The sequence below is a fragment of the Primulina tabacum genome, chromosome 1 (genome assembly GCF_025594145.1).
Source record: "Primulina tabacum isolate GXHZ01 chromosome 1, ASM2559414v2, whole genome shotgun sequence".
NCBI lineage: Eukaryota > Viridiplantae > Streptophyta > Magnoliopsida > Lamiales > Gesneriaceae > Primulina > Primulina tabacum.
The window spans coordinates 53,708,578-53,721,782 of NC_134550.1; the positions used below are offsets into that span (position 1 = coordinate 53,708,578).

General features: G+C 34.7%; 2 protein-coding genes across 3 annotated transcripts; one reads left to right on the forward strand and one right to left on the reverse strand.

Moving 5' to 3' along the window:
* Positions 1-1,177: 1,177 nt before the first annotated feature.
* Positions 1,178-4,264, reverse strand: LOC142549399 (uncharacterized). Of its 2 annotated transcripts, XM_075658339.1 has the most exons (5): positions 4,183-4,201; positions 3,855-3,977; positions 2,372-2,475; positions 1,670-1,799; positions 1,178-1,571 (listed from the first exon to the last, which is right to left on the reverse strand). In XM_075658339.1, exons 2-5 carry the CDS (start codon positions 3,975-3,977, stop codon positions 1,533-1,535), a joined length of 396 nt encoding a protein of 131 aa, XP_075514454.1. In that variant the 5' UTR covers positions 4,183-4,201; the 3' UTR covers positions 1,178-1,532. The 2 variants fall into 2 exon arrangements, with proteins under 2 accessions (XP_075514454.1, XP_075514448.1); XM_075658333.1 differs by having other exon boundaries at positions 3,855-4,264.
* Positions 4,265-6,756: 2,492 nt separating this feature from the next.
* LOC142549414 (oxysterol-binding protein-related protein 3C-like) lies at positions 6,757-13,205 on the forward strand. The gene is made up of 10 exons (XM_075658350.1): positions 6,757-7,019; positions 8,020-8,113; positions 9,545-9,661; positions 9,750-9,822; positions 9,925-10,043; positions 10,279-10,400; positions 10,494-10,670; positions 11,105-11,249; positions 11,675-11,853; positions 12,768-13,205. Exons 1-10 carry the CDS (start codon positions 6,919-6,921, stop codon positions 13,012-13,014), a joined length of 1,374 nt encoding a protein of 457 aa, XP_075514465.1. The 5' UTR covers positions 6,757-6,918; the 3' UTR covers positions 13,015-13,205.

The following is a 13,205-nucleotide window of genomic DNA, read 5'->3' on the forward strand; positions in this document are numbered from 1 at the left end:
TGAAACAATATTTTATGAACTTTAACCTACCATTCCATTCTTATAAGAGTAGGTCTCTTGTGAGACGGTCTCACGAATCTTTATATGTGAGACGGGTCAACCCTACCGAGATTCACAATAAAAAGTAATACTCGTAGCATAAAAAGTAATACTTTTTCATGGATGACTCAAACAAGATATTCTTTTTACAAAATATGACTCGTGAGACCGTTTCACACAAGTTTTTGTCTTCTTATAAACCTAGCTTTCCATCAACTACCAAAAGAAAAAGGCTTTGTTTTGCTTTATTGGTGGCACACGTCCTAATATGAAGGGCTCCATCCGGGAAGAAATAATGGAACAATGCAATGCAGCTAAACGCAAATACAAGATGCTGGAATATATAGATTCAAAAGAGAATTGTGTAAAGCCAGTTAATGTGATGAAGCTGATTCAAAGCTCCATCTTCTGCCTCCAGCCACCAGGAGACTCATTCACCAGATGATCAACTTTTGATTCGATCGTTGCTGGTTGTATACCAGTTTTTTTTCCATCCGGGCTCGTCTTATGTCCAATATCTGTGGCGTCTGCCTAAGAATTATGATAAATATTCGGTGTTCATATCGGAGGAGGACGCGAAGGACAAGAAAGTGAATATTGAGAGATTACTATTTCGAATTCCGAAAAATAAGGTGTTGTCCATGAGAGAAGAGGTGATTAAACCGATCGCAAAGGTTACTTATGCTGATCCAAGGTCGAGATTGGAGACAGTAGAAGATGCATTCGATCCAACGGTGGTGAAAGGGCTTCTTCAAATAGGGGAGGGTTTGAGGGGAGAGATTCGATCGTTGCTGGTTGTAAAAGCAGAAAGAGAAAATAGACAGTCTTTTATTATCATTTTGCACTTTGAACATGTGACTTCTCTCACGTTGATGTTTGAGGATATTTATGTATAATTACATTGATATAATCAAATTGGATTAAAAAAAAAAGTTAATAAGAGACTCTCTTGCTTTATATGATAGGAAAAAATATATAATAAGGTTAAAAATTTATGCACACTAATTATTGTGTGCCTGAGTTGCGAATATGTATTAAAATGCTTAGGTCTTCTATCATGCATCCCCGCCTGGCAGCACACACATAAATGTATTCTCGCAACAAATGTAGCTAATAAAACATGTGTCACTCAGGATAATTGCCAATAAACAAGAGAGGTATAATTACTTTATTGTGTTGGAAAATGAAGGGTCTCATTCAAGATGCACATCTACGCTGAGGAAACAAATGTAGCTAGAAAATAAAATTGATAATGATACAACAAAAAAAAGAACAAAACAAGATCTTGAGAAAAAAGGTTCAACTAACAAGGAAGCTTATAGCCTATACTTAATTTTCAGGCTAAAAACGATCACTAAAAAATATTGAATCATGTGTTTCTTCAGATGAAACGGTGGTACAGAAGTTTACCCTTTGAGAAAATTTAAATCGACCTATTGCTATCTTGAGGAGGCGAGGGCGGAGCTATGGTCCAAGTGGATGAATAGAGCCAATCAAAAGTGCGCCAAACTGTATACTAAAATCCATGCTAGCTGTGATACAATCAGAAAATTAGATTGTGATAAAGTATAAACTAACCATATTTAAGTATGAACAATGGTAATGAATGAGAAAAAAATGCTCAACATACCAGAAACAGAGATACCGAGGCAAAGAGCCCTTCCTGAAGAAGGGCTCCATGCCCGCCAAAATCTTCTTCGTCAATTTTCAGAACAATAGCATAATATGCATAGATGATCCCAGTGGATAACACCACAAACCTGGATATCAAAATAGCAGCATAAATAGCTGAGGCAGCTTTCTCCGTTTTTAAGAGCAAAGTGAAATGAAAACAAGTCAAGTCATTAACATAAAGTTAGTCTTCGCAAAATACTTTGGGAGTATATAACCTTAACCAAATTAACTAATTGCAATGGTATCTTTAACTTGACGGAATAACTTTTTACCATCAAGAGATTTAACTGAAAATTACACCATGAAACTCACTACTGTAGAGAATGTTCACGCACTGATTTAAGATTATCTCCAACCAGAAGATAATCGAATAGAATTGACACCGAGGAAGATTGTCAGCTAATTTCCTTCCACAAATAACAGCAGACACTTGGTTAAACTTAAAATTTGTGCATATTGATGGTTACTGTAAAGAGAACAACAGAAAATTCCATTCCCCAAATGGCTGTACCTTCTGCTGCCCAATTTATTCATCAGGAGTCACACTTCCAAAAAGATAAAACTATCCACCACACTTCCAATCTATAAAAGCTTCATGCATACAATAGTAGCAACAATAATTTAGAAAAAAACAATGCTAAAGAGCAAAATAACTTACAGAAAAAACCAGATGCCCCCAACTAAGGGAATCGCACCCCATATCAATCCGAATATGAGGGCTAATGCTTGTCTAATCCAATGTAAAACGTCAGCCAGTTGATCCTGTACCAGATATATAATAACATCACTTAGAATTAGATCGCAACACCACAAGGACATAGGAACATATTAAATTTTCTGAGTCAAAGGTGTTCATAAATATTATCATGGACACTCAAGCTTTCAGTTTATTCCATAAACATGATTTCAATGCAAGCATATGAATGCTAATGACACTAGTATGACCCACAATAGCCTTTGAATACTCAGTTTTATGAAAGAAGCAATACATGCCCACTGGTTATCACCCCAGTTAAAAATCAAGTTAAAACTGAGAAATTTCACGGAATCTTAGTATAGGATATCCTTAAATCCCTAGAGCAATACTGGTTTCTCCTTCTCTATACTATGAAAATAAAAGTGGTAGATATGGAGACTAGAGTATGGCTTGGAACCTCAGTTGAGATCAGTTTGAGCCTTGACAAAAGTTCGATTATATCGACATTAAGAAACAAATTTGAGATTTGATGAAATACAATTTACCCGAAAGAGAGGGTTTGGCTTATGTTTTTCTCACCAATTTTAAGATAACAAAATATTTGGTCTCCCAACGGCACACTCCAAACAAATTTCTGTGTAGATGAATTCAACTGCTAGGGGTAGTTCAAATGAACAAACAGGGAGGCTTACAATTTCTTATCATAACAAATAAATGTAAAAGAACAGCACATCATTATTCTCAATATCATTCAATAATTCGTTCTATCCCCATCTCCCTATATAATTGTATACCTCTCCTTATCCTTGCATTAGAAATCTGTACCAGTTTCATTTTCCAAAAAGCACTAGAAGCTTGTCCTAGGTATTAACTTCATTATTTCCAACGAATGAAATAGGCAATAATTTCTCACTATGTGAGTCTATAAAAGCCAGGAAATTGATGAAAAATGTCTCCACTCTTCCTACTGTAGAGTGCATTTTATGATAGTGTAGAAAACAAATCCATTCTAGTCCAAAAATGTTCCCAGAAGAACATTATTCCATACTAATTAGTAAAGTTCCCTGAATAACCTTAAACACGACAGTCAACCTCACACGTCCGAGCCGACACAGTAACATTTTGTGAACATTGTTTTACAGTTAATGCTAATTAATTCTTCCATATCCAGATCAAGCAATTGTCAAGGTCCCATCACCGATCTCAATGTAAGCACTTCCTTTAAGTAAAAATACGCCATTCAAAACAGCATGATCCACAAAATTTATCATCCATATCTTCTGGATTTCTTACCTTAAAATATCAACGATTATCACCAAAAGAAAAAATCGAGAATCATGGCAAAAAGTTTTTCAGAGTTTGACATATTGTACGAAATAAAACCTAGGAAAAACAACAGCAACAATAAAAAGATATGACAGAAAAAGAAGAAGATTATGAAAACCTTATCCCAAGAAGCATCAGGATCCAAAAGCTTCGTTATCTTAAACGCCGATATGTGATCATTATGATGCAGAAGCTGAGATTCCTGTTGAAGATCCAATTTCTCCGATTTCCTTTGCTTCATCTTTGGTGTAAATAAATAAAATTAAAATCCAGTAAACTCCTCCCAACTCCCAAAAATAACTCAATGTAGAGAAAAATTACGACTTGTTCGACGAATTCGAAGCCCCAAAGCAGATTTGTGAGCTTGAAACTGAGATTGCAAAGAGGAACAAATACGATGCAATAAAAATAATAAATAAATAGTTGGAAACGAAGGAATCAGAGACCTAGCGAGATTTGGATTCTATTGGAGGAAGAATCACAGCAAAGTTAAATGCTTCACAACCTGAAATCTAAATAAAATTTAAACAATTAATTGACGTCCGGAGATTTGCTATCTTTATCTCCTTGATAAAAGTTAAAAAAAATGATGCCTAGTGACACATCCCAATATGTTTTTTATAAAATAAAAGATGAAATCTGTGAGATGGTCTCACTTATTTTTATAAATAAGACGAGTCAATTATACCGATATTTACAATAAAAAGTAGGCAAAAACTTGTGTGAGACGGTCTCACGGGTCGTATTTTGTGAAACTGATCTCTTATGTGGGTCATTCATGAAAAAGTATTACTTTTTATGCTAAGAGTATTACTTTTTATTGTGAATATCGTTAGGATTGATCGTCTCACAGATAAAGATTCGTAACACCGTCTCACAAGATACCTACTCTAAAAAATAATACTCTTAGTATAAAAAGTAAAAAATTTTCATTGATAACTCAAATAAGAGATCCCTCTCACACAATATGACTCGTGAGACCGTCTCACACAAGTTTTTGTCAACATAAAAATAAATAATTGATGAATCTGATTCATAACCCACGTTTTTAAATAAAATAGAAGAAAACATTTTTATGAGTCGAAGCTTACAATCCTATATTTTTTAAGCAAACTCAAAAAAATAATTAAAGAATTAGAGTTAACAACTGTGGATCTTAATAAATTTTAAAAAATATTGAGAGATCTATATAAAAGCGAAAAAAATTATTAAAAGTCTAGAGTGCATAAGTCAAGCTCCTCGATAAAATTTTAAAAAATTATTGAGGAGTCAGATGCTCATTGCTCACAACTCGACTCTTTTAATAAATGGAAAATTGGTGAAAAATCCTCAATCAAAACATTTCTTTGGGTTCACTCCCTACACACAAAATTGTGGTACTATGTCATACAAACTGTGATACATTTCATGTGGAAATATGGTACTAAAAAAGTATCCAGGGACTGAACACAAAAAATAACCGAGGTGGAGAGATTCACAACCTCACATCCTTGACAAAATAAAAAAAAAATCATTGACGAGTTGAGGCTCATCAAACATTCTCTTTTTGATAAACTTGAAAAAAATTATTGAGCGCTCGAGACTCTCGAGTATTAAAAAAAAAGATGGATTAGATTTCACAACTCGGACTCCTCAATAAAATCTATAAAAATTATTTATGGGCCCAAAACACTCAATCCTGAATTTTTTTATAAAATCGAAAAAAATAATTGAAGAGCTCCTCAATAAAATGTGAAAAAATTATTGAAAGGTCGAGACTCACAACGTCGACTCTTTTAATAAAAATGGAAAAAATAACCGAATGATCGAAGTTCACAACCCTGGCTCCCAAATAAAAGCGAAATAACTTTATTGATGGGTCGAGACTTACAACTCTAACTCTTTATGCAAAATCGAAAAAAAAAATTGAATGATTGAGGTTCCTTATTATACCTAACACCTTTTATTTGTGATGAATCATCAAATTTTAAACATAAATTAAGTATAGATGAACTCTATGAGTTAGTACAAACCATAAAAAACAAATAAACATGAGAGTCATAAGATTATATGAATAATCATATCAAAACATAAGAAGGAAACAAACCTATATATATTAAAAATTTTGATTTTAATTTATTTTTTAACAAGAAAACTTAAAAAAAAAACTCAATTGTACATACACCATGAGTAGTAGGTATGATTATTATTTTTAAATATTATAATTAATTTCAGTTGTCCAAAAATTATATTTTTTTATTATTCGTAATAAATTATTCTTTCTCTCTTTTTAAAAAATGAAATATGCATATACTGAATCAATTAAAATTACATAAAAAATAAAGAGAAAAATTTGTATGAGACGGTTTCACGGGTCGTATTTTGTGAGACAAATATCTTATTTGGGTTATTCATGGAAAAATATTATTTTTTATGCTAAAAATATTATTTTTTATCGTGAATATCGGTAGAGTTGACCGTCTCACAGATAAAGATTCGTCAGACCGTCTCATAAGAGATCTACTCATAAAAATATATAAACAAGATTGAAATCCTGTGCAATAATTTATTTTTCCGCCTTTCAGCTATATAATTTTACGATAAAAACTTGTGTGAGACGGTCTCACAAGTCGTATTTTGTGAGACATATATCTTATTTGGGTAATTTACTTTTTATGCTAAAAATATTACTTTTATTGTGAATATCGATAGATTTGACCCGTCTCATAGATAAAAATTCGTGATATTATCTTACAAAAGATCTACTCTAATTTTAGTACCTAGTAACTGTGTGGATTTTTTCATAATTCAAATTTAATTAAACGAGCGGTATCACCCCTCAAAATCCACCACCTGGTTATCCTGCATCTCACTTATTATAAACGGTTGGATTATAAGCGTGTGTGTACCGCACGCACCATCAATGTGTCACGTTATAGGACAAGAACCGCCAACTAGATTTGACTTTCCTTCCAATTTTACCCCTGTTGATTCACATAATATAAGAATTGCCATACAACTTGATTTTTATAACGATCATCTTGAATAGCAAGTACTCCCTTCTTATATTCCCTACCTCGTGCAGATCAATTTAGGGTTGGAAATTCTAATTATCTGAGTTTCTGGATTGGGGATTTCGGATTCTTTCAGGTTTTTCGATTTTTATAAGGTAATTGTTTTTCTCTGATTCCGGTGTAAGGAAAATGGGTAGTCCCAAAAAAAATCAGGGCAAAGGGGGGTTCTTCTCGGCGATGACGTCCGGATTGACGATGTTCAGCAACGCTATGCATAGATCTGTCAACGGGTATATGAACGTGCTTGTAATTTTTAAGGTTTACGGAACACGAAGTGAGCATTATGTATTCACTATTTGTTGAATCTCAATTTGATTTCCAGAAATCTGTTGGTTCATATATTTTGGATGGATTCCCGGATGATATATGTTCATCTGTGGGATTCAGATGATCTAAGCTAGAAATACGTGTGCGGTGGAACTCATGATTTCCCAATTGATTTACTGATTGATGAGTTTTTACGAGCTTTTGATTTTTCCTGCTTTATTTTTTCGTGCCTCTATAAATGTTATGTTTGCAAATCTCCGATAAAAAGGATGTGCCAGATGATTTCACGTATATTACACTTGCTCTGTTTCTTATTATCCGAAAAATATAGAGGGTGGGAACGAGGTCTTTCCTTTTAAGTGTCATTTTCGGGTAAATGATTTAATTTCCTCTCTTTTTTGGCAATCGTTTGTGCACTTTTGGGAATGAATGAGGAAGATAATATGGGCTAGCGAACAGAATATAAGTTGAGTTCTTGGATTTGTAGTTTAACGTTTTGACATTCTGTAGGAGCATGGGATGAAAATGTAATTTGTTGCAAGAATACCACCTACTTGAATTTTTGGTTTGGCGATTTAATACCTCAGAACTTATATTTTTCGTAGTAAAAGTCATGTGATGATTCAATCACATGGAAAACACTGTTTTAATAGAGGAATAACGAAGATCTAGAATATATCATGTGTAAACAGTTGAACTCGGTGTTGGTCTTGATTTTACAATTATGGAGCAAGAGATATGAATTTCCATTTTTGGAGATGCAAGAGTCCATATTGGGCTTTCATTGCCCAAAAATTGGCTTAAGTATATAATAAGTAGCTTTGCTATATGCTCTATTATGCTAATGTGTGTACCTTTAATCAAGTAATGAGATCTTTCGGTTGCATGAATAGATCCTTCCATCTTTCCAATGCATGGAAATTTTTTATATTTTTCTCTGATAAACACATTACCTGTTGCTAGATTGCTAGGGTATGAAGGAGTTGAAGTTATAAATCCTGAAGGCGGCAAAGAAGATGCAGAAGAGGAAGCACTGAGAGGAAGATGGAAACAGGAGGTGAGTTTTCTAGTGGCTATATTGTAAGGCCCATGTTTCTCACATCTGAACACATGCAATATTTGTAAAGTTTTAAGTCTCATTTAAAGTACCGATAACCCATATAACCAACACAAAAACCTAAAGTTTGTAAACAATTATAATTTATTAATTGGAAGGAAACACTGAGTCAATATCTCGATCAGATTAATGAGTAGTCTTCCAAAGGATTAGCCAAAATATTTAAAAAGAAATAATCCACGAATCCTAAAAGAACTCAAGTCACCAAACTGTACGAAACATCTTCCATGTTATCAACATCATCAATGATCTCTTCTATATATTCTACATATTCGTCTTCCTCATCCAAATTATTACCTGAAACCAAAATTATTCAGTACACTTCTGTATACAACCACTAATTTGATCTCAAGGACAACGACAAAAGCTTTCACAATAATAATAAATGATAAATACATATGTAGATAGGATGCCAGAAAGCAAGAAGAATAAAATAACAGAATCCAAATCAGAATTGCTATCTTGCAGCACTTTGACCATAGGGAAACGAGAGGTGGTTCACATGCTCCCCCATATGCAGCACTTTGACCCGCAAGAACCAAGAGGTGGCTCACATGACAGACAAAACAGAACAACATCCACAATGAGACCCTTTCATGCAACACTTTGACCATAGAAAAATAAGGAGTGACTCACATGCTTCCCCACATGCAGCACTTTGACCCGCAGGAACTAAGACGTGACTCACATGACATACATATCATCCAGAATATCATCAGAAGTACATAACCAAATATAGAATTCCGACATCTAAGGAAACAATAAATCACCAATAACAACCATATACATCCAAATCCATTATCGTGGAGTTTTTGCGAAATAATGTCAATAGGAGTGTACGCACCTGAGATCTTTAGCTTAATTAATGTCACTTAGTCAGAAGTTTCGAGAAATATCAAAATCTATAAACCAAAGTTATTTTCCATTAGATAACATTCCTAGACCACCATCCTAATTATACCTATCACCTTAGGAATGTTTAAGTTTTTGTAGGAAATGTTTATGCAGTTGGAAACAGCATTGTCTCCAAAAATTTAATTGAAAGGGTGGTGGCTACCCAAAACTTCACATATACTTGGGATTATAGCCGTACTATTTCTGGATGGCAATACCAACTGGTAACCATGCACAAAAACATTTGTTAGGTGAGGAGTGCTAGAAACAAATTACTTGTTTGAAGCACTTTTCTCTGCTTTATAGCCCACAACGTCTCCTCAGCAGGAGCCTATATATCTCGTTTTTATTAATTGTGTTGGTGGGGGTTCCATTTTTATCTATGCTTATGAGACTTTAAGTTGTGTTGTTAGTGACTGTTTTTTGTGTGCATGTGTGTCGATGTATGTACTGATAGATCTATTAATTCCTTAAAAGGAACGCGACGGTTACTGGAAGATGATGCAAAAATACATTGGTGCAGACGTTACATCAATGGTGACCCTCCCTGTTCTTATATTTGAGCCAATGACAATGATTCAGAAAGTGGCAGAGGTACATGCATATTCATCGAATACTTTTACTGCTGTTTTAATAATGTCATTTCATGTAAAGTGATGCTGACTATGCCATTATCATACAGTTAATGGAATATTCACATCTTTTAGATCAAGCAGATGAATGTGAAGATCCCTACTTGCGGTTGGTGTATGCTGGTGCGTACTTCGATATGAACAAAGGCGTTTTGTGTGCATTAATTTTGATACTGGAGATACAATTAAATAATTCATTAAATGAACTTCCCTTATTTGATGCAGCATCATGGGCAATTTCCGTTTATTTTGCCTATCAACGCACCTGGAAGCCTTTCAATCCAATTCTTGGTGAGACATATGAAATGGCTAACCATGGTGGTATTACCTTTATCTCTGAGCAGGTGAGGCTAGACTTGTGCGCTATAATCTGATTGAGCCTCGTGTCATTGAATTTTCAGCATGATGTGCCCCTTAGACTTGTGCGTTATAATCTGATTGAGCCTCATGATTGAATTCTGAGCATGATTTGCATCAGTGTTTGAATCTTGAAACACCGGATTTACCATGATGAAATCGATGTTGTTCTGTTAGTCTTTTTGGTGCTTTTTTTTATATTGACGTTTTAACATTATGCAGATCAGCCATCATCCTCCTATGAGTGCTGGGCATGCTGAAAATGAGCACTTCACATATGATGTGACATCCAAGTTAAAAACTAAATTTTTAGGGAACTCTCTTGATGTTTATCCTGTTGGAAGGTAAGTTTGTGTCCTATTTTTTTACTAGTCATGCCTCTTTCATTTATTAAGGTTGTGATGACGTTATAATATCCTCATGTTTTTCTAATGCAGGACACGTGTAAGTCTCAAGCGTGATGGTGTTGTCTTGGATTTGGTTCCTCCACCAACGAAAGTTAATAATTTGATATTTGGACGAACATGGGTGGATTCACCTGGAGAAATGGTCATGACAAACTTGACCACCGGGGACAAAGTCATCCTCTATTTTCAACCCTGCGGTTGGTTTGGGTATGTTGCTTTGTATATAATCATTTATCTCTTTTACTTTAGAGTTTAGCATTTATGGTTCAAGAAACACTTTTATCGATGTGTGGTGCGAATGAAAGTGACATTCGGTTAAAGATTTTCTAATTACTTTGGCTATAGGTAATAACCAAGTCTAATGGTGAATCTTTCAGATGGATTTTACGTAAAATATTATTCCATCAACTTCAGAATGTTCCTTTCCCTTTTTCATCATCAAAATGATTTAATTAGAAAATTTGAAAATGTTTTTAATTCTTCACCTGATAATAGGAGACAACAATTTAAAGCTTTGTTGAAGTGTTCCCTGAAATATCTGATGAATGTGGTTTTCATGTTTAAGCGTATGTAGATTTTTTTTGTGCTATCGAATATCTCTTCGGTTCTGCTGCTGATGCTGGCTGACCATTTTTTTGCAGGGCTAATCGATATGAGGTAGATGGATACGTATATAATGCTGATGAGGAGCCTAAAATTTTGATGACTGGGAAATGGAGCGAGTCAATGAGTTATCAACCATGTGATTTGGAAGGAGAACCTCTTCCTGGCTCAGAACTGAAAGAGGTTAACTTTGTGATTTTCTCTCATTACTTTTTCTGTTATTATCTATTACAATGTGAAAATGAGACTTATGACCTGTTATATGAAACTATCATCAAATAAGGGATAAAGAATGCTTTGTTGCATGCTATTATAGGATTTCGCTTTATCTGTTATTTTTTTCCTTGGGGACTTATCGCGTGAACTTTGTGGGTCAAAATTATGTTGGAAAATCTGTTGTAGAATTGTAACCTGCCGATGCAATGAGATATTTATTAAAGTTATTTTTGCCCCTAGTACATACGGGATATTACTGGTGGATCAAATTTTTGTTTTTATGAACTGTTCGACGCATACTGGCCTGGAAAAATCCATTTGCTTTGCAAAACAATGACCTCTTCTTTGTTGTGGCCTGTTTGGTTGATAGCTGAGAAGAAATGCTTGTGCAGGTTTGGCATCTTGCAGAAACTCCAGCAAATGACAAATTTCAGTACACCCACTTCGCACATAAAATAAACAGTTTTGATACTGCTCCCAAGAAGTTGTTGGCATCAGATTCTCGGTTACGTCCTGATAGATGGGCACTTGAGAAAGGTGACCTCTCCAAGGCCGGTGCAGAGAAGAGCAAGTTTGTCCCTTATCTCTCAATAGATATACTGCCTTATTTCTTTGCTGCCTTTTTGCTTGTGAACTTGTTGATCACTATCAGAAATTACCAATAGAGGGTAGCCTATGCAGTCAATATGTAGTGAAGTGAGTTATGCTAGCGCTTGATGTTCATGGGAGTTCACGTTTTAATTTCACATTCAACCCTTGTTAAAAAATGAGTATGCACCCTACCCATTTTTTGGATGTCACTCGGTGCTCAATCATCCTCCACAACTCAGTTTTGTGGTTAGAATGAATGAAAAATTTGCAGCCCCTATATATAAGGCCACCTGGTATGAGACCATGATGTACAAGCTTATATCGAGATTTCACAGGTCACTTTAAAATTAGCTTTCTGACATGTGGAGATATTTTTACTTTTTAAAGGACTTTTATAGTCATTAATTTCTGATCCGCCAGGTTAAGCCGGCTCCTTGGCTGTTTAGTCCACCTACCAAATTTTTCTTTCTCGATAGAAAGATGATCGGATGAGATCATGCACTTTTGTATTTAAGTTTGCTGATGTCATTGATTTGCTTATTCTGTTTATTTATATTTTAGTCTAATTTTTTAATATGATTTTGTTTCCTTTCCTTCGGTTTCCCACTTCTTCCCATGGCTCTTTTTATCATCTCTGCTCATTTGCAGACCACAAATCTAGTTTTTTGGATTTTGTTATTTCATCACTTGGGAAAACTAATGCCGTCCTTTAATGTATGATATCATAAAATTTGTCTTTAAGAAGCGTATGATTGCGGTGTTGTATTCTGAGTTCTTGATAGGGATATTTTTTAAAAATGTATCCCTTGATTATAAATTTAGAAATATGGTCACTTGTAATCGTTTCTTTTAATTTTGTTATCTCTGAATTTTTTTTACAACACATCTTATCAGTCTGGAGGAGAGACAGAGAGCTGAAAAAAGAAACCGAGAAGCAAAAGGTGACCAATTCACACCGAAGTGGTTTGATCCAACAGACGAAGTTACACCGACACCCTGGGGAGACCTCGAGGTGTACCGTTACAATGGCAAGTACACCGAGCACCGGAATGCTATCGAGAATTCAATTGCCATCGACACAAGTGATGTCCAGTCGACGGAATTTAATCCATGGCAGTATGCTAGTTTATCCGAAGAATGAAGCACTTGTTCTCATTTGTTAAAGATCAATTGGTTTTACATGTGCCTGATGACATTTTAGTGTATGTTGGTGGGCTTGTAATTTTATTTAATAATTTTGAAGCCTTGGTTAGGGTCGTGTTCAGAAACTGTACTTTATTATATTTTGTTTCCTGTTTCAGAGATTCGTATAATACCTAGTGGTTTTCTGAA